The sequence below is a fragment of the Electrona antarctica genome (genome assembly GCF_951216825.1).
Source record: "Electrona antarctica genome assembly, chromosome: 18".
Classification (NCBI taxonomy): Eukaryota; Metazoa; Chordata; class Actinopteri; order Myctophiformes; family Myctophidae; genus Electrona; species Electrona antarctica.
In genome coordinates this window covers 29,503,916-29,526,427 of record NC_136799.1, presented here as the reverse complement: position 1 = coordinate 29,526,427, position 22,512 = coordinate 29,503,916, and the positions used below count along the sequence as shown (strand labels likewise).

The 22,512-nt window shown below is 40.5% G+C and overlaps 1 protein-coding gene across 1 annotated transcript; it reads right to left on the bottom strand.

The window, feature by feature from the left end:
* Nucleotides 1-778: 778 nt before the first annotated feature.
* Nucleotides 779-15,507, bottom strand: ncmap (non-compact myelin associated protein). The gene is made up of 4 exons (XM_079527376.1): nt 15,250-15,507; nt 2,858-2,955; nt 1,604-1,688; nt 779-1,288 (listed from the first exon to the last, which is right to left on the bottom strand). The coding sequence occupies exons 2-4, from the start codon at nt 2,943-2,945 to the stop codon at nt 1,012-1,014; spliced, it is 450 nt and encodes a 149-aa protein (XP_079383502.1). The 5' UTR covers nt 2,946-2,955; nt 15,250-15,507; the 3' UTR covers nt 779-1,011.
* Between the last annotated feature and the right edge of the window lie 7,005 nt (nt 15,508-22,512).

Here is a 22,512-nt window from a genome sequence, read left to right as displayed (position 1 = left end):
TGTTTAGAAATATCAACATTTATTTTCATTTCATTGAAAGAACATAATAATTAAAACAATGGAACAAGAAAAATAAAGTGCAAAATCCATTCGTGTCAGACTAACTATAAGGATTAATGTCAGCACAGTGATAGAGTTCAAAACAATATAAACTTTTCACAAAATCGCTGTGGTCTCTTTAATCTGCACATTGTAATTATATGCTAGACCTAGGTTCATAAATAAACCCTCTCATTAATTCTAAGTGGCAAAACCAGTAGTGTAAAAAGTTGTAACTTTTTACAACTACACAGTGCAACCAATTAAATGGATACAATTCAACATCTTGTTTCATATCCTTGTTGGCTTTCACAGAAGTTTATGTTCTTGCAATTCCATGCAGTGTCCTACACACTCATTCAATCAACTAACCAAGTGCGGCCAATAGAACATAACCATTCTAAAATATAATCTCCTTGGTCCTTTCCAGTCACCGAGTAGTGTCGGAATAGCTGCAAAAAGCACAGACAGTGAGGGATGAAGGTCTCTCTTGCGCTGAACACTGACTGTAATAATAATAATAATTAGGGGATTCACCAAAAAAGTGTTCATTTTAACTCATTTGTTTTGTATCCTGGTCGCAGATAGAGAATGCCAGTGACCAAGAACTCTGGAGGTCCCTTGTCGACGGCCTATACCCCAGTAGGCGTGTCAGGCGTAAGTAAGTACGTTTTGTATCCTGCATCCATCTTGTATGGCCACTGATTGCATTGCAACATTTTGTTCATACTTGTGTACTGTACTGTACATCCATAAGGTCTCTTGGTATTCTTGTGGTAACCAGCGGTGGCTCAGTTGATTGAGATTGACACTGATTATATGGGTTCTGTTACCACAGGAGCCAGTCAACCGTTGTTAGGATGCTCTCAACATCCTCACAGTAACAGGTGACTTCAGGTGAAAGAAACACATAGTTGATTCCAGGTTATGTACTATCCATATATCATGGGAGCAATATCTCTAGTCTTGTTGCTATGTGTTGTCTAATAACGGAGCACCATGTATCGTGACCACTGTAGATCCACTGGCCGTGCTGTTTTGCTCTATGTTATTTGTTTCTATGCTGTTCAGGTCCACTCTGGGGAGGTGGAAGCCATTCTCAAAGGATGGGTTGGTTAAGCTGCCCGACACAGAGCTGATGCCAATGTTGCCCATTGGTATGCTGCTCTGGACAGTCCATGATGACATCTTCTTCTGACGTGCTTTGGAGCCCATACTGGCCCCCAATAATCTAGATGCATGGGTCCGCCTGTTGTCGGTGAGAGAGATTTTGTCATTGTTAAGAGTAATTGTAAAGTGTAATGCTGTATACAGTAGGCCTACCATTACTGTATTACCAACGATGTGTGAAAAGTTAGCTAAAAAGTAACTAACATAGACCATGATGAACATAAGTGAACTCATTTATCACAGTAGAAATAGCAACAGCTGAAGTGACAGGAGAAAGCGATTAATTCACTTTGGATTGTATAAAAATAGCATCATGTTTAATGTGTACAGTAGTTTAATGAGAGCTATGGAAACAAGGCCATTCATTGTCTGTGTTGACAGAATGCTGCCGTACCTGTTGTAAGTTTTTAATATGATGAGCAGAATAGTGATTATTATGACGATCCCTATGACGATGACAGCAATCATAGCCCCAGAACCTGTGAAAAGCAGATAGACACACATAATATTTTCTTCAGTGTTATTTCTAGGGCTGTGCCCTCGTAATCGATTAATTGGTCTTTTTGATCTTATTCGACAAAGACTTTGTTAGCTGATTAGATGTTCTTTTTATATATATTATTAATAATAATCGTTGCATACCTCTTGTAAACTCTAGATATATAGACCATCTAGAAAAATGCGGGCAAAATCCTTGATTATGCAGACTAAAATCTTTGATTTTGCGATGAAATATGCAGGATTTTAAGTGGATTTTATGCAGCGAAATTGCGAGACGAAATATGTGGAAAAATTAGAAATGCCAAGTATGCAAAATGTTGCTGTTTTTTGCAGTTTCTGGAGGGTTTAGAATATAGCCCTTTAAATATACCAGTGTACAATAGCCATTGTTAAATCAACATTACCAACTTGAAATAGCTGGTCTCTGCATGATACAGATCATGGTACAGTATACTGCAAACTCAATTGTACTAATCGATTAGTCAAGAAATTCCTATGGCCGTTAGACGACCAAGTATTGTTTTCGTTGAGGAGAGCTTACTAGTTATTTCCCCACTGGTGCTATATAGATATTTATTCATATCCCATCTCATTCACATGGTGACAGTTTTTGAACTTGTCATAGTGACTAGTAGCTTTTGGAGACTATTCACAGGCATGCTAAACAGCAGTGGTTCTCAGTGGGGTCCCCAGCAAAATGAGTTAATTATAGCATCAAAATCTGTGTAACCACTTTAACCCAATATGGCTGTTACAGCGGTACAGATTGTACAGACAGTATTTACGCTCTAAATGGTATTGTTGCCACTCCCTTGCAGTCCATCTGATTAAACCTCCTGACGTACTTGGGTTGCTTATCTTAACTACAGTCAAAATGTGCTATTAATTTCAACTTCCATGAGGGACACTGTAACGGTAGCTAGTATCGCTCTGTTATGTTTCAGAAATGTCCATGTTGTTGGTCAACAAAGACAAAGAAATAATACAACAATAAGTCAAATACACTTAAACAAGCAGAAATGCTCATGCATAGACAGTGAACAAATACACACACACACACACACACACACACACACACACACACACACACACACACACACACACACACACACAAATATAGTCTACCGTAGTTACTAGTTATACATACTCTGAATGAGTATTTGATCTTTAGATTTGGTCGTGCTGGTTGTATTTGTGATGAAGTTGGTCACTGGTGAGACAGTTGAAGTTTGCATTTTCAACAACCTGGACAGGGAAGACAAAACACAAAATACAATGTAAGGATTAGATTAGATTTGACTTTATTGTCCCAGAAGGAGATTTTGTTTTCACAGCCTGTTCAACACAGCAGCACACAGACATGAACGCAGTAACATACTAAACCTGGGTGAGCGCTGGCGCTTTGGCATGGGGGGGGTCAGATCAACATGGAATGAATTCTGTACTGGCCATATAAGGAGCATGTCTTGAGTGTACAGGGTTTGATGAGGTCAGATCAATATATGAAATGTCAGAACACGTCAGCTCCATATATGGAGATATAAGGGTGGTAGCGGAGACATTCTCTTGAGTTTACAAGGTTTGATGAGGGCCGGGCCTTAATATTCGGGCCTGTTGATAACTCTAGTTTTCGCCTGTTGCCGGGCGCAGCTGCACTAATAACTTTGGGGCAGGCCCGTCTAGAGTTTGAATGGACAGGTATCAGTCAAAAGCGAGACATTGAAGAGGAAGGATGGATGGGTAAGGGATCAACATATGGAATGTCAGAACCTGTTCTGACATTCCATAGTTGGCATAGTTGACATTGTAACTGTAATAATATTACCCAATTTGTCAATGTAACGCAAATGCTGCTCATTTAAGAAATGTCATTATGTAATATGTTACTTACGTAATAATGTTACTTATGTAATGCGTTACCCTGCAACACTGTGCTCTAGGTATCAGGTGTGAAACAGTTAAACAAACATGAGAAGAGTTTGTGCAACACTTTCACCGGGCTAACTCTTACACAATCTTTGGGGAAAGAAAAGAATGCACAGTATACTGTAGAGTAAAGAAAAGGCTGAGAACAATAATCATGCAGAAGCTGGGTGGCACAGTGAATATTGTCCAAGAAACAAAGGAATGAGGATATTTCAACAATGTTTACCAAAGCATTATAATGGTTGAGATAATGGCCATTATAGCTACACAAGGCAAATAAAGTGGAAAGAACCGACGGTAGCCTAGGCGTATACCTTCTGCCTATTACACAGTCAAGTTCTCAGAGTTAATTTATCCATTTGAGTGTACAAAATAATGTACAGTAAATGGAATTCAAGCAACAATTTGGTTACATTTACAATTACATGTACACTCAGAGTTAAATTAACACATTTTCTTAAGCAGAGTAAGCATCCACTTGTGTGTCTTACATGAACCGGTGCATTAAAAAATAAAATCATAGATGTCTGGATCCACATAGGAACGATATGACTCCAAAGTGGATTTCGGACTTCACGAGGCCAGTCTGTGACATCATGCATCCACTATCAGTCGTCTTTGGGCAAGCTTTCAGCCTGATCAGAGCCCTACTGTCTTCCATTATGATTCATTTTTATTCAATATTTCGAAATATATAAAACATGTGAAAATAAATTGAGGAGTTACTTCTGTGGCCTACTGGCAAGTGCGCAAGAGAAAATTGGACGCTGATCAGTTTGCAAGTTCCTGCCACACAGACACAGCCAGACCGACCTCTGATAAGTCTGTAGAGCCACTCCGTAAAAAGAGAATCTCATATGAGTGTCTAACATACAGTAGACTTGATTTAACACAACTCTCTATTAACATATCTACTAACATGCACTCATTCATCATAGAGCATAATGAATTGAGTTTCTTCCTAGAAGTGCTATCATCAGACAGATTGATGGCCTGTATTCATGTCTCCAAGGAACAGCTACAACCGAACACAATGTTGCAATGTTATAGATAAGTACAGATGACATGGTTGTAAAGAGTAAATGATTGTTAGTGGTATTCGGCATGAAGTAAACTCATAACCAGACACCATCATTGACAAAAGTTCCCCTCTTTTTTTCTCTCTGTTATTACTACTAGAAATGTTTTCTTTAAATTAGATTTAGAATCCACCAGTCATTTCAACTTTCCCAACAGGATATTGGCAATTTAAAATGTTCTAATGGAAAGCGTATCTGTTTTCTAAACCCTACAGTGTATGTTCCTCAACCCCAAATAAACTTAGGGAACATACCGTAGGGCTGACCCCTCCTAATAATACATATGTACACATTTAAAAGCAAGGAATTTCTGCTCAGACATGAGTTAGTGGCTTTGACCCTTCTGCTTTTGTAATAACGTTTACCCGTTCTGGATTATATCAAATCTCCCTGAGGCCCTCACTTATGTCTCTTCTCTATTCTAATCTAATTCTCTGCCTTACTGACTTGATGACACAATGCTATTGAGGAGAGTGCCCTTCATCCCCTTTTAATACTATAATTACCCTGACACGCATTGTAATTGGTCCTGTCTGTTTGTTTGCTTGTTAGCTAGATAATTACAAAACATATGGGCAGATTTTCCTGAACTTCGAGGAATGATCAGTAGGCGGCCCCAAAGAGATGATATATTTTGGGACAAAAAGGTCAACGGTCAAGGTCACAATCTAGAGATGTACAGTAGAGCTGGATACGTTAACTATTTGCAGGGTAGGGTTTGCACTTTGCACCCTCAGTGCATCTGTTAAATGGTATTATTGGTCTATTATTATTATTATTATTATTATTATTAGTCTGTCTAGTCTATTGTAGAATTATTAATTTTGAATCAAGATGGTATAGTGCGGCGAGATGAACAATACCTTGTTCATTGTTAACATGACATTCTAATCAATATTTTGTGATGTCTTGGGCCAGGACATCCACAAAGGACTCCAGGCAAAGTTCTAGGATGCTCATCTGATTTCACAGTATATTTCTCCCCTCCACAATGTGAATAGTCAGGCAATATGCACATACTCCTAATTGTATTCTGTATGCAGAAGCCTCAGCCGGTATATCTGCGCATTCATTGCACCTGACAGGAACATTCTTATAGATTGAATCTATGGTGTGGTGATTAATGACTCCAACAGAGACCATCCATCACTGACAATAGGCCTTTATCTATTACTGTTTAGGAACGAATCCAAACAAAACACAGGTCAGAGCACACCCTGTAGTGTAAGGGATACTTCCCCTGTCTTTTGGCTTGACTTGGCCTGGTGATAACCCAGAAACACTTCAGAGGGTTTGGATGACACTTGTTTACTGGCGGCGGCCAAACAAACAAATTGCTGATTTGTACCCAAGAAAACAGAATACATGTAAAAGTGGATTGTATCCAGTACCATCTGTGTATTCCTGATGGGTGTTGCAAAAAAAACACATCATCACATACATTGCCACAAGCTGACTTAGCTGAGCCCAAGGAAGACAGCAATAGGCATGAAATTAGCCCAACATTTTGGTATGCTAAATATCATTGCAGAAGCCAGTTCTTTCATAAATGAATGCCAGTTGTCATTTACTACTATGTGCAAATGTGCAGTTGCGAAAATAGCCTGTCTAAAAGCTTGTAGATATATTTTCACAATAAATAAAGTTTGCCCTATAATGAGACCACAGATTAAACACGAATGCCAGGTTGAAAGTGTTTAATTCACCAATGAAAACTATTATCAAGGACTGGTGACTAAATAACTACATTGATCGATTGGAACACATGTTCTTTCCATTTCCTGAAAAGCAACAGTTTTGGACATACAAGATTAAAGTCCGACTGTGATGATGTATTTTTAACTGATAAATCCTGTGTAAGTAACATGTTCTGTAAAATCATACTGAAGGTATATAAGTAAAAGCAGAATACTATTTGCACCCACACACACACACACACACACACTGCATGCACCAACAACCCATACACTTTTATTATTGAATACTCTTTCTAAGCAAACAGAAGTGAGAAAGTGAAGTGAGGCTGTTAAGAACTCATTGTTCTGTGTTCCATGCATTTTATTTTGAAGAGTTATACAAAAGAGGTCTCAACTCAATGTTATTATTCGGCCTAGGGGTCAACAAATTGACTCCTTCCTTCCCAGTCTCCAAACACAGCCAACCAACAATTTCAAATCCAAAAATGCAGTTATATAATGTAAAGTTTGAAACATGGGTAATTTCTTTTTTATATCTCTTATTTGCCTTTTTTCTCTTTTTATTGATAGAGGGATAGATGAAAGTAGGCTGACAGGAAATTGGAGGAGAGAGATGGGGGGGGGGGGGTGACACGTAAAGGCCGTCGGGATCGGGAGTCGAACCCGCGGCACACTGCCAGACTAGATTACCAGCCAAGGTACCCAGACGGCTACGCCAGCTGCCCAGGACATAGTGTCTGACAGCCAATCAGACACTAGGGGTGTGTTCAGAGGGGTGTGTTCAAGCTACGTGCAACACAAAATGTCTTTCTGTATGACCGTACCTTCTTATTAATTACCTTGCAACACACAAGGAACTACACGTCCCTAGGGTCATAACAAGCACTCTTAAAGGGACATTTCACCGCTGGAAGAAACTGCAGTCACTCAATGTTAGTATTTGTATTAGATAACAGTAGCACAATTTGAAATTTGCACCCTATGGCCAGAAAAATAATGAATTATGTGTGTTTGACTAGTTTATGTGTGTTTGACTGGATTGCTGAATTCCTACAATGCCCATAATGCTTTGGTGCACTGCTTATTGTGGAGAGGGGAAGGCTGCGTGGAGGTGTGACTTGTAGTCCTCAAAGACGCTTCAACACTAACTCAGCGAGAGCCGGGGGTCGAACCAGGACACCTTCTGATTCCAAAGCGGCTATTCAATCACTTGAGCTGCTGCTGCCCACTTGAGCTCAGTTGCCCATTTTAGCTCAATGAAAAAATCTATTCCACCTTCTGTGTGCCATTATCAACATTAATATTGGCATCCCTATTTTTGGCAATATTGTTTTTTATTTAAAATTATTTAACATTTGTCAGAAATAGCTAAATTAACCGATTTACAATGTGACAAGAGAGCGTTGTGAGCTTGTAGATCTGCTATTTACGTTATTAATATGACAAAGTATATAGGGCTTAATTGGTTGAAAACCATGGACCCATATTTTGCTCATGTTTATATAAATTGACGTACTGTACTACTGTACTCACGTACTGTATATTATGCATTCCACACAATGAGCCAGGTAAAGCTCAATAATGTTTGAGTGTGACTGAATGCCAATAGCGTGCATCATGAGTACGTCTCTCTCAGTTTGCAGTAATCTGCTCTTGTAGTAGAGAAAGAGCGCATGCGTTGATGTGAGATAAGATGGCTTGGGGAGGGCCCATTCACATGCGTTGATGTGAGATAAGATGGCTTGGGGAGGGCCCATTCACAGCAGTTTTTCAGGGGCCAAGTCATTTCTCTGTTCAGGCCTGAGAGCAGGTGCTTTAAACGAGAACAAAATTTGCATCAGCTATGAATAGCGGAAAACCCTGGAACAAGGAAGAGCCTCTGTACAGTTGCATATTGTTGCGCGTGTGCACAGTCTGCATGCACGCACACACTCACGTGCACACACACACGCATGCTTGCTCGCTCACTCACTCACTCACACACACACGCACGCATGCACGCACGCGTGCAATCTGTTGGAACTTGACTGTTAGCTACTGTAGCTGTGAGAGGGGGCCGCATTGTATTGGGAGATCTGTTCACTTAAGTTACTCTACTATCTACATTCATTCAGGTGGCACCGTACCATAAATGTAAACTTGATTCAACAAGTAAGGCACTTTTCCAGCTGGACACAAAATTTGAATGAGACAGTTATCATGAGTGGATCAGCAACTTTACAGATTCATTACATCACAGAGCCACAGACATAACATGTATATTAGAGCTCACTTGAATTAAACATGATTGTTTTAATGGCATTGTCTGTCTGTCTGTCTGTCTGTCTGTCTGTCTGTCTGTCTGTCTGTCTGTCTGTCTGTCCAACATCTCGAAATCTACTTGCCATTGCCAATTTGCCATGGAATTGTAATGCTGGAATTTAACACTGTATTTTATTACTTTACATCTTGGCTCAGCATATACAAGAAATAAGAGTACAACTTCCATCCATTTGAGAAACTTTGAATCTTCTACTACTTCTACAACTAGGACCAACCAATCAGATTTCATCTCCAACTACAAAAACAGACTAAATAGCAAGTGGCTTCAGATCAGTGCTTCCAGGTACTCCCTGCTGACTCTCGTTAAAGTTCACAGGGAGGTGATACGTCTAGATTTCTCTTCCAGGTTGACTCCTGGATGAAATAACTTGATCTGGTGCCAGGAATGTTTAAGCAAAGACCTAGGATGTTTGAGTTCAGCTTTTGAAATGAGGATAAATATAGAGGATGAGCAATTTGTCCATACAGCAGTGGTTCGCAATATTCATCTAGTGTCCTTGTCTTTCTTTCTTTCTTTCTTTCTTTCTTTCTTTCTTTCTTTCTTTCTTTCTTTCTTGATAGTATCAAGTGAAGACAGGAAAGAGGGAGAGAGAGAAGGGGAGAGACATGCAGCAAAGGTCGTCATGAACGGGACTCGAACACGCGACGTGCTGTCGGGCCAAAGCCTATACATATGTGGCATGCGCCCGGACCACTTTAGTGGTCAGTTAGGTGACATTCACACCAGAAAGCTTTGCTGCGTTTAAAACGAATCCTGCTGCGCATTGTCAGAAAGTGCACTTCGTTTGGCAGGTGTGAAGGCTCATTCGAATCCTAATGCATATCAAAGAACCGCATTCTACTCCGAGCAAAAACGGGGGTTTCGCTTCGCTTCCAATCGCACTTGATTACGATTCGGTGCAGGTGTGAATGCAATCCGCAGTAAATAAAGGAAATGAAGCAAACAATGTGGCGGGTGAGGAGCTGAACACAGTTGGAGAGGGAGAAGGCATATTTTACGCAGCGCAAACTCCGCAAAGATGTCGCGTTACCGTGGATAGACGTGGTCGAATGAGGAGACTGAAGCCCTGATCGAAATGAGGACGAGTACATTAATCAATTGCTTAAGGAAACACATAAAAACACTGCAGTGTATTATAGCCTACAGAATATTCTGTCTGTCTGTCTGTCTGTCTGTCTGTCTGTCTGTCTGTGCGTGCCATAAACATGGAGTGCTGTCACTGTGTGGGAACTTGTAAACATTTTGCGCTGTTGTCTGTTATATCAGTGCGCTCAGCGCTGCTGTGCCTCCATGCCCAAAAGAACAGTGCGTGGCTGCGTGCGGAGAGAGAGAGAGGGGGGTCCAGTCCCAGACGGCACGACACATGCACGTTATAAGTATAATTTTATCACCATAGATTTCACTGTGTAGGCTCGTTTATGAATGGAACACATTGATAAAGGTCCCCCCTGCTGCGTTTCCAATTGCTGCGGTTGACAGTGTGAAGGCAAACCGCAGCAAATTAAATATGCAAGAATCCCAAATTCTCCGCCCAGTCGCATCGAGTCTACCGAAGTACCGTGTGGTCCCTTCCTGAGAGAAGCAGTGAGAGGTTTTCTGTCTTATGGACTTTAATTGTAATTAACGTTTGAACCTAAGCAGACACATTGGCAAGTTCATGCACATTTCCATCTGTGCCATGTTCAGCTGTTTATGATCTACCACGATTCACTCATGAAACCCAACTGACGCCAGTGAACAGACAGTCAATAAATGACGTAGAGATTACATGGGCTCTGACGTACTGGACATGATTATATGATGTGACAAATGGAAAACAGTCCTCATTGGTTACTCATCACAAATTGAACAATACATCTTCAAATGTGTACACACATGTCAAAAACATAATTTATCATACAATAAGCAACAAAGACACATTCACATTTTGATGAAGTAATAAATATAGCATAATAGAAAATACACTTAGGGACTTAGGGAGTCCACACTCCCACAGATGTTACTGTGATCCCTTTTTGGACAGCAAATATTACACAACCTAGTCAAGCCTGTGTTGACTATTAGGCCATAGAGATTAGTAATGACATAATATATCATCTTTGCTATTTGCAGAGGTGACAGCTTCTTGATAAGTAGATAATTCATCGCAAGCTGTACAGGGCCAGAAAGACACACACCAGTGTATGTACTATTGATGTTGAAGAGGCAATGTTAACAGCCTTTGTATTGAGTTTGTGCTTGAAATGTACTGTAATTCTGCAAACTGTTAATAAATTCTTCAATCAATCAATCAATGTAACCAGCATTACATTGATTAGACATTGAAATTAGACATTGAAATATGTCTAATTTCTTCATGTTTCATTCATATAAACTATTTTCTTTTTTTTCTTTTTTTTCTTTTTACAATTCTACATAATACATAATACTACAATAATACAATAGCCTACTTCATGTAATCTCCAAGCTAGGAAGTGATACGAGACGAAATAATCTAATAATACTAATAACAATTATAAAACCAACCAATTAAGCATCTTCCTGAAAACCCAAATAAATAAGATTAGCCTACAGGTAATTTTATATGGCCTCGTCTATAACTGGCTGAATTTCAATTAGGGTCATCTTTGAGTGTTGAAATGAAATCGCCTTCATATTTTGGAGTCAAAGAAATCAGAAAGATTTAATTTATTTGTCTTTTGCTTATTACTTCCCTTTTCCCTATCTGCAAGCTCTCCCTTTGCTATGATAATGGTTTGTGTGCTCTTCCACAAACCACAGCTATTCAGCTCCAGTGCAGATTCAATATCCTCTCTTCCTTCCTCAGCAAACACATCATTTTATTGGCCTAGAGAACAGAGTCTCTGCACAGAACAATTTGGTTCCTCTTTCTTACAGTATATGAGGGGGAAAAAAGCCAGACAAAATTGTTATATGGCTAGACTTTCTTCCTCTATACATGTATTACGTGCAGAAACATGCATGTACGCACGCACGTACAGACAGACAGACAGTATAGCAGGTCATACATGCGTTGTCTCTTACTCACACATTCATAAACACATGCAAAGCATGACCTTCGTCAAATGTGGTTCAGAGTCAATATTTAAGCAGTCAATCAGAGCCTGTCCAGAGGTTAACAAGAAAATGCAGAGAGAGAGAGAGAGAGGTCGTCATCAACAGGTCATAGACGACCTTTACTGTTCACACTATTTCCATCCCTCTCACATTAACTCTTTCCATGATGGTTAACCTGCCTGTGTGATTCAGTTCTCAGGAGTGCATTCAGATATGAACCTGAAACTTCCTCACGTGTGTGTGTGTGTGTGTGTGTGTGTGTGTGTGTGTGTGTGTGTGTGTGTGTGTGTGTGTGTGTGTGTGTGTGTGTGTGTGTGTGCGTGTGTGCGCGTGTGCGCGTGTGTGCGTGTGCGTGAAATAATCTTGGAGACTACTACATCGATCAGCGTCAAATGTTTTGTGAACACTACCGTTACCAATTGCAATTACCCAATAGCAGCGCCACCAATGTGAAACTTTCACTGTGTTGGAGAAACACATTCTTATTTTGTTTTTTTGTTTTGTTTTTACCTGTCTTTACCACATTAACACATGACCTCATGAGTCATGATTGTGATAATGACCATCAATCAGCTTTATGATATTTCATTTCATATTTCAGGCCTACTTGCAATATCCTCACAGTGAGTACCACAGACGAATAACAGTCTAAGTCCACACTATTGATCCATAATATATAAATGATAGATAAGGGTTCAGGACAACGAGGCCTTTTCGTGGAGGGGTCAGTCTGAAATTTGGACTTAGACTGTTTTTCGTCTGTGGTACTTATTGGCCCGCCCCAGGTTGAAAACACACCTCTATTTGTACTTCTGCCAATAGAGCGGCTGCATGGCCAATGTTGAAGCCGCCAAACTCTACTGGGCAAAGCTGGAACTGCAGGCAGGCGGTTTTTGCCCGTGCATATAGCACAGGTAAACCCCGCACAGCTGGGTGTTTTTTTAACACGGAGTGCTCGTTAGCACTTCCACATTTTGGACACCAAATATTGGTGTCCAAATAAAAAATTATGAAGTAGAGTGTTCTTCCGGGTCCTTCAAACACCACTCAGCAACTTCCATTGAAATGAATAGTGGGGTCGGGGATGTCCGCTCTGAAGCTTACTGTATGGGCGCAACAAATTGGAAACATTGTACTGTATGTCATTGATTTTTCCTTGCAGATTCCTTGAGTCTGGACAGCTGCAACCCACAACTTGCAATGGGGAAAACAGTGAACCACACATAGCAATTTCTAGAAATTGTCTAATTACCACATGAGACTGACTGATCGGCTGGATTAGCTACCTGCATGTCAATTTGGACAGACATGATGTCGGTCCTCATTTACATTCCCATATTTTAAATTTTTAGATAGTATCTTGCAAACAGTATGCTGTTTTGGACAAATACGTACCCGTTAGGGTAAGTTGTAAGATGTAAAAGGAACTTTTGAAAAGGGTGTCCTTGCACAATAGCTTCTCAACTCACAGTGCATTGTTCGCTCAGTTTCCAAAGACATAACAAAAGGGTATTTATAGAGAGTTGCAGAGAGGTAAAGTTACAAATATACAGACACAGCAGCCCTGTGTAGTAGAGTCACAAACACAATGAAGCTGATTTACTGTATACAGTACACTTGTCGTGGAGGCATTCATAGCTTCATGTATTAAACGAACTTAGTGGTCAAGTTTGAATTTGACAAAATATATAGTTAGACAGTATCTAAGTGTCACATCCTGACAAAGTTATTTCTGGTTTCAAGTTGTTGTAAGCATACAACTTTGGACAATATATTCTCTGCAGTCATGTACAGTAGTGACATTGATTCATTTGTGAATCAATGTCACTACATTTGCATGAATCTTCTCTACTTCTTTAGTAATGCAGTAGTAGTTGGGATTGGGAATAGTGTTCATATTATATATTGTGCAGTATGTAATATGTATGTGTTGAATAACATGACAAGCTGTGTTTGTTCAACAGTGAATTTCTAGAGAGATGTGTTCTTGTAGAAAGAAAAAAAGTTAACAGTGAATTTATAGATAGACAAAAGAAAATAGTTATTGCCAACATTTATTTGTATTCTTTATTTCTGTGTGTGGCTAACATACATTTAGGCCTGAGGCCGATTCTAAAAAGGCCTTTTAAATCCTGACCTAAGTTTTCTGAAAAACTTCAAATATTTATATAGCAGCATCAAAGTTTTTCAATTTTTGAATACTGTACATACTGTACAGAACCCCAAAATGGGTTCACGGCCTGAAGGGGTAAACCACCAAAAGGGGTTCCAGCCCAGAATGGGTTAAGGTCTTTAACTGCAATCTATGTCAATTACAGTAATTGTCTATCAAGTGCAAAGATTGAACATATTGAAAATATTGCTTATTTTGATTTGTACAAATTGTGCATTTCTAATTTATGTAACTAATATGATGTATGTAACTGTATGATCAGGTATTTCCATTTCTATTATTTAATTCTTACTAATTATATTATAACATATTAGTGAGAGGGGAATATTTGGAATAAATTAGTCCTAAATGGAACATTGGCTCTGAGACTTTACTAGGTTCATTTCTGAAAATAGCAGGACATTAGTCTGATATTAGGTGGATTGATGGATTTCACTCTTGTGTGCTAGCAGCTTATACTGTACATACATTCCTAATGGTAGCTTTCTAACAAGGGCGGGAGTCACTCACATTCACCCTAACGGGTTTAATAACCCCTATTATATATAATTATATATGTTAATATCCCATATTAGAGTTACTTAACTGGTCCCAGTCCCATTAAAACTTCAAAGTGATAACCATGCTCTGTCATTTCAAGCTGCATAAACCTGCCAGTCGCAGCTCACGTCTAGTTAAATATATAAGTATGTATTTACATTATAGGTCGCTTGTTCTTTACACCCTAGGAGAACAGGTTACACATTATCTAGAGCCTATTCAGGGTCAAATGGGTCACCTGTACAATTATTACAGGTCCACACAACAATATATCTGCCTTTAGCTCCAAACAAACAAAACAAACTATCCCCTCCTCCCCTCTCCAAAACTCTAATGGCTGCAACTTGCCAGCTTTGTTTAATATAATATTAATTAAAGGGTTAATGTAGATATTGTGTCACATGTGTCACCAGGTTATCTTTTTATAATGATTTAAGATATAAAACCACAATAATCAAAAACGCAGAAGAAGCATTTGCACAAGCTGTCATATCTATATAACAGACAATTCATTTTGCACATGCCGTCATATTTTCCTGTCGCACATCAGCAACTGATGAAGTGCTATGATGAAACTAACACACACACACAGACACACACACAGAGCAACCATAGTGTACTGAATAACACCCTCATCAACTTACTGTAAAATATACCTATAATAACAAACTGACATAATTTTCTTCTTTGTGATCAGTTCAGTATCACACGTACAGTACTCACCTTGAGCGTCTCGTTCTCGATGTAGCCGCAGCCCTCTCCAGGTGGGACCCTGAGCAGCACCTGGGCCCCCTCTGCCTCAGCCGACCGAGGGGCGCATACTGTAGTCCACTGTACTGTACAAGGGGCAGACGGAGCTGACAGACAAACCCGCTTCTGGGCCGGGTGGGGGAGAAGAAAGGAGGAGGCTGTTTTTTTTTCCTTTGCTTGTTTTTTCTTTGTTTGCGTTCCCAAATGAGTGCAAAGAAGACAATCCTGTTGCTGTTGCAGTGACAGTGACAGTGGACACTTCCACGAGTGCAGTGAGAAAATACACAGAGACACGGACGCAAAAAGAAAAACAAATCACAACAAAAGCGGAGAGATGTGTGTCTGGTTTCTCTGGGAATCAGAGCATGTGTGTTGAGGAAGAGGAGGGGGAGCAGGAGGAGGAGGAGGAAAAGTAGGATGGGCTCCACGCTCTCCACGGCACCTCCCCTCTATGAGTGTAATAATTCCAAGCAGCTGGTTTTTCAGGTCCTGCTGCCGGGCCCCTAGGTGTGCCGACAGCTGTTGATCAAAAAGCAGAGCTCCCTCCTCCATGCTTTTTTATTTTTTTCTCGCGTGATGATGACGACGAGGTGCACCTGAGTCAGGCTGTTTCATGCCCCCAGGATTCCACTCACACGCAGTGGAGAGGGTGTGGCTGGCAGTGGCCGGCTGTGTGGGCCTGTGTGTGTCTCTCTGTCTGCGACTGTCTCTGTTCTCCTGAAGGAAGAAAAGAAAAAACATTAGTATTCATTTAAGGTCATGCATGAAAGCAAACACGTGTGTTCAAGGTTCAAGGTTCTGTGTGTGTGTGTGTGTGTGTGTGTGTGTGTGTGTGTGTGTGTGTGTGTGTGTGTGTGTGTGTGTGTGTGTGTGTGTGTGTGTGTGTGTGTGTGTGTGTGTGTGTGTGTGTGTGTGTGTGTGTGTGTGTGTGTGTGTCGTGTGTGTGTGTGTGTGTGTGTCGTGCGTGCGTGCGTGCGTGCGTGCGTTTATGTGTTTGCACACAGATATGTGGGGTGTGTTATCATCACAAATTCACAATAACCATAATCTTCTCTTAATCACCCTGTTGTGTGTCCAGTCGTAAATGAACCATGTGAATTACTGCAGGTGTGCAAAGGCCACCGATTGGGACCACAAAACATACAGCCAGGTAATATCATCTTTCCACCTATCTCTTTCCGTCGCTTGAAGGGAATATTTTGTATCTGACTAAACAGACTTGGCAAGTTGCCCTCTGAATAGGAAAGGAGCATGTTTTCGTGAGGACTCAACTTTTGTCTCTGCTCGTCTTTCTACCTACCTATCTGACTGTGACTAACTGGGTATTGCAACAATGTCTCAGATCATATAACACATGGTTCTCAACGTCAGGTCCGGGGATCACCAGGGTGTCTAAATGGACCCAGACTGTAGTGATTGTAACTCTGAGAGTTACATTAACACTGAGAATTTTACAGTATAGATATGGGTTCCAAAATATTTTTAGTTACAGATTGGACCCTTGCTGGGCCCTGGACCAGACAATGAGAAACAGTGCTATAACACGTCTTCTATAGCAGTCTGCCTCCAACCATTGCCAGCAAGTCATCGGGGGTGAGCCTCATGTTACCTGCAAGGGCTAGGTGGTGCCCGTGACTAGAAATCAAGTCACTGTTGCTCCTTTGTGAGAACTTAATTTAGGTGGACAGACGTGGTTCTGTGTACGCTGAAAGCTACTGTTTACGTATAAAAACGTCTGGGTTTCCGAGGCTACTGTTTACGTGCCTGCCTTCCTTGTATCCCACATTGAGATAGTGGAAGCTCTTTTTTTTTCTTTTTTTTTTAATAATATATTTATTGACATTCTTTTTCAATTATATAAAACATTACAGTTATAGCTCTCTTGTTAATAAAATGTCCAGAAAAGTGGAAGCTCTTTTTACTGCACATTACATGAAGATATGTTTCCACAGCTCTAGATCAGATTTCACTCTCATGAGAGAAGAATCTATTTTTCCACAATGGACTCCACAGTACCACTGTGTTTGTTCTCACTACACTGCAAACAGCAGGGGATGCTTTTATATACTTTGATTAGTATGATTTGATTATTTTATTAATTAGTAACTACCTTCAAAGTTGAGAAGTAATCAATATAAGCTATCCTTAAAATTGTCAAAAGGTATAATAATGCATATCAGATCTGAACCAGAAGAGAATCAGAATATAGCAGCTGGATCCATTTATCCATACATTTCCCAAATGTAATATAATGTACAATAATCATAACCAGTAAGACGCCTCGGCCGCGTGCACGCATCCGCCTGGGTGACAGTAGACTGCTGAGGGAGTGCTGGCGCTTTGGAATGGGGGGTCAGATCAACATATCCGCCTGGGTGACAGCAGGGTGGTTGACAGCAGGTGATATATATATATATATATATATATATATATATATATTATCCTTTAGTTTACTGTTACGAACTAATGCATTAGGCCTACTTAAAGTTCCTGAGGCAAATCTGAAGCTTTTCACCTTTGTAACTGTAGATCATGCCTGTAAGGAATGCAGATACTGGGCCCATTAGCTCCACCTGATATGTTCCCCTAAGGTGTGCACGCGCAGTCACGTTCAAACGTACTTCCTGGTCACTAAAACAGTAAGGGTCATTGTGGAGAGGAATTCCCCACTCTCCCTCGGCGAGAAGAGAGGGGTTTTTGTGTGACGGACAAAAAGAGACACAGTGGTACGGAATGTGCCTCATCACTGACTTGTTAGTCAGTACTCCCAAACTGGAAAGGTCTATGAGCCTCTTGCTGCTGCACCTCTAAATGCTGACTGACAGAAAAGGCATCACATCTGTCATGCAGAGTTTGCAGACGTCCTTCATGAATCTCTCAACTAATTACCTTTTTAATATGAAATATGAAAAGACATTGAATTGGATAGGTCTGTAGGTTTTCAAGAGAGGAGGGAGTTCAGATGTATTCATGTGCCCCACTAACAGCAGATACACATCTCATATACAGTATGTATATGAGTTCAGCTCTTGTCTTTATTCTTTAGCAGAGTGCAGAGGTGCAACTCAGGTCAACCCCTCCACCTGGAAATGTCAAAATAGGTATGATTTGTTTGTGTTCAGGGCCATTGTTTCGCTAATAAGGAAGCAAGTGGTTGTTGTGGATGTTGTGATTGTGATTGTGGTGCACTAAACTGTCAGCTACTGTACCATGTTCCATTTGGTTCCAGTACGTATCTAGGGTTTATGATCAGAAGCAGAACGAGAGGATACTTTACTGCCAGTTGAAGAAATTGTGTCTCCATGGTACTGACCATGATACTGACATCATATTGACCATGACACTGACATGATACTGACCATAACACTGACATGATACTGACCATGATACTGACATCATATTGACCATGACACTGACATGATACTGACCATGACACTGACATGATACTGACCATGATACTGACATCATATTGACCATGATACTGACATCAAATTGACCATGACACTGACATGATACTGACATCATATTGACCATGACACTGCCATGATACTGACCATGATACTGACATCATATTGACCATGACACTGACATGATACTGACCATGATACTGACATCATATTGACCATGACACTGACATGATACTGACCATGATACTGACATCATATTGACCATGATACAGACCACTGGTTACACCAACATTGACAAAAGGTGTCTGTCAACCAGTATTCACCACTTGTTGCTTCTACAGTCAAATTCTACTGTTTGCTGAAGAAAGTCAGACTGAAAATCAAGCATGAGTTCAAATTAACTTTAATTCCACCTGACAACAATGAATCAAGATAAAAACATAATAAATTGTGATTGACTGAATCACTGTGACAGGGCCTGACATGCTTGTGACATCAGATCCCTATCACAGGACTGTGTGACAGGGATGTCAGGCCTTGTCACACAGTGCTGGGAAAGGGGCTTGATGTGACAGGGGGCACTGGCCCCCAAAAGTTTGAGAAACACTGACATAGACAAACAATACTGCCTGGCTCCTCTTCTCTTTATCTCACCTCTCCCTCCTCCTCCTCTCTTCCTCATGAGTAATGAAAAAGGTTTTTCCAAGTGTGTCATCGCCATAGATTTTTTGGGTTTTCTTTACATTTTTACAAAACACATCTTTTTATATTTTGAAATTCTTCAAAACAAAATCCCCCCCTCACCTTTCAGGTCATTCAGTCATCAGTTGTTCTCCATGACTGATGGAGAGAATGTTATTGTCGTGTTGAAATGAACAAGCCATCAAGTTTGCAGTTTCCTTGACCTTAATGTCACTAAGACCAAGGAGCTGTGTTTGGGAGGGGGGTCAAGAACAGAGGGCTCAGGGTCCATCTTTAGGCCTGTTACTATGAGTGGGGAGGAAGTGGAGCAGGTCAGTGACTTTAAATATCTGGGAACGACCATAGACAATAAACTCATCTTTCAGACCAATGCAGATAACATCTACAAAAAGGCAAGGCAGCGGCTTTATCTTCTCAGGAAACTGAGAAGTTTTAATGCCAGTAAACACACCCTGACCATGGTCTATAGATCACTCACTGAGAGTGTTCTCACTTTTAACATCGTGTCCTGGTTTGGGAATCTCTCAGTTAGAGATAAAAACAAGCTCACCCAGGTAGTCAACCAGGCAAGTAAGATCATTGGAGATAAACAATTGCAACTTCAAGACATATACAACCACTCCATAACCAAAAAAGCAATTCAGATTTACAATGATTCTACCCACCCTCTTCACTCTGAATTTGACTTGTTGCCATCGGGCAGGAGGCTTAGGGCAAAATTAGCAAAAAAGAAGGGTTACAAAACTTTGTTTGTGCCAACTGCTGTGGACATTTTAAATAAGAAAATGTTTAAATAGTCTAATCGCCACTGCTCATGATCACTGTTGTTATGTTAATGTGAATGCATTTTTATATAGTATCTTAATGCACCTGTGTATTTTTTGTAATGTTTTATTGTTGTAACTGACTGCCGGTGTGCCAAAGACAAATTTCCATTTTATGTAAATTTAATGGACAATAAAGTTTTCTTTATCTTTATCTTTATCTTATTCTTCACTCCTCAGGGGACATGTGAGGTGCAAAGTGCACGTGACATAACCACTTATTTCACTTCACATTTCTAGAACCAGTAAGACGCCCTGAGGGCGTGCACGCATCCGCCTGGGTGACGGTAGACTCTTGAGTGAGTGTACAGGGTTTGATGAGGTCAGATCAACATATGAGATGTCAGAACAGCTCAGCTCCATATATGGATTCTAAGGGTGGCAGCGGGGGCAGTGTCTTGAGTGTACAGGGTTCATTTTCGGGCCTGTTGAGAACGCTAGTTTTCGCCGGCTGCCGGGAGCAGCTGCACTAATAACTTTGGGGTGGGCCCGTCTAGAGTCTGAATGGACAGGTATCAGTCAAAAGGGAGACATCGGGCCTGGGCCATGGCTCAATGGTCCAGGCACCGTGGCTGGTAATCCAGTCTGGCAGTGTGCCGCGGGCTCGACTCCCGATCCCGACGGCCTTTACTGCATGTCTTCCCCCCATCTCTCTCCCCATTTCCTGTTCCTACTGTCTGTCCCTCCATAAAAAATATAAAATAAAGGCGAAAGCCACAAAAATACATTAAAAAAAAAGAAAAGGGAGACATCGAAGAGGAAGGGCGGGTGGGGTAGGATCAACATAGTTATGGAATGTCAGAACAGGTCAGCTCCATATATGGAGAACTAAGGGTTTGAGGTCAGATGTAGAGTTGTTGGCCGGCTCCATATACAGTATGCAGATAGGTGATGATCCAGTCTTCTCCTTAATTGTCTTCATATATGGAGACGGCCATATATGGAGCGTGTCACGAGGCGTGATGTCACGAGGCGTGATGTTCTGACAACCATATATGGAGGCGTGACCTGACTGACGGACGGGTTTTGCAAGTTTTCATAGTAAACTGCAACCTACGGTCCCAATAACAAGCGAGATGTAAATACGCAGACTCTCTTGTTTTTCACTGCAGTGCTAAAGGATTTTCCATGTACTTTATAGCACAGTATGCCACACCAAGCTATCCACTGGGAATCCACCGAGGAACATTTCAGGGGATTTAGTTGTTACAGGGAAAGCTAGTATCTTTTCTAAAAATAAAAAGGGTGACATATGAAAGGATAGTGGGTAAGTGGTTAGTGGGTTTGTAGCTTTGTGAAAAGGTATACTTCACCTCCAAAATAACTTTTCTTTTCTATAAATTACTCAATTATTTTGGTCACATTCCCAAATGAACAATCCAAGAATAGAATATTTGATGAATGGAAAATAAAATAATAGGGGTCCCAGCTTAAAAAGAGCAAACCAGGACAGTGTGAAAAGGGTGTTCCTCCTAGTGGGAATGTGCGTGCAAAGTTTCACGACAATCAGACATTGCGTTCATGACTTGAGGCATTTTGTGTAAAACTTTAGATGCTAATGGCCAAACAGGATGGATTATGACAAAATCAGACGTAGGCCTATCAGTTCCGTATTGTCTGATCACATGACTATAGAGATAAATAATGTGTAGTTTTGTGTACCGATTTGCGTTTGGACAAAATCTGTAGGAGTAATATAAAAAGATGTGTTTTGTAAAAATCTGCCTTCTGGTGGCACTATAACAGGCCCATGTGAAAGGTTTGGAGCAGAGGTTTTGCTCTGGCATCCAGGGAGTATGTGTGCAGTTTCGCTGTGATCAAGCCAACGGTGCTGGAGATTAGCTGTTCACAGACTGACGGACAGCTCGGCCATGCCGCATGGCGGAGGCAACTAATGTATGAACTCCAAACCCTATTTTATTCAATTCATTAAATATTCTCTTCATTTTTGGATCGTTTTGGGGGTAAAGTACTACCAAGATTATTTGTATGGCCGTCGATGAGGGCTACATCATCCCATTATATTCATACAGTGAATTGAATGAATCCGTTTTTACATAATAACAAAGAATGTGAATTTGGCTCAAATTATTTCTAACCTGTGTTATTTCACATAAACAAAATTAAAGCCCCAAATAAACATAATTTTTAAGAATAAGTCTTTATATATCTCTCTATGTGAAACAAATTACAATCATACTACACAAATAGCGGTACTGTAAGAGTCAGAGAGACCATCTCTGAGAAATATAAGTACAGAACATGAAAATACAGATACTGGTATCATAGAACTGTAAATTATT

Coding starts and splice junctions, on each gene's coding strand:
- ncmap (XM_079527376.1), bottom strand. CDS start 2,945: ATGCAAACTTCAACTGTCTCACCAGTGACCAACTTCATCACAAATACA. Junction 1,689..2,857: donor AGATCAAATACTCATTCAGA/GTATGTATAACT, acceptor TGCTTTTCACAG/GTTCTGGGGCTATGATTGCT. Junction 1,289..1,603: donor ATATTAAAAACTTACAACAG/GTACGGCAGCAT, acceptor CACCGACAACAG/GCGGACCCATGCATCTAGAT.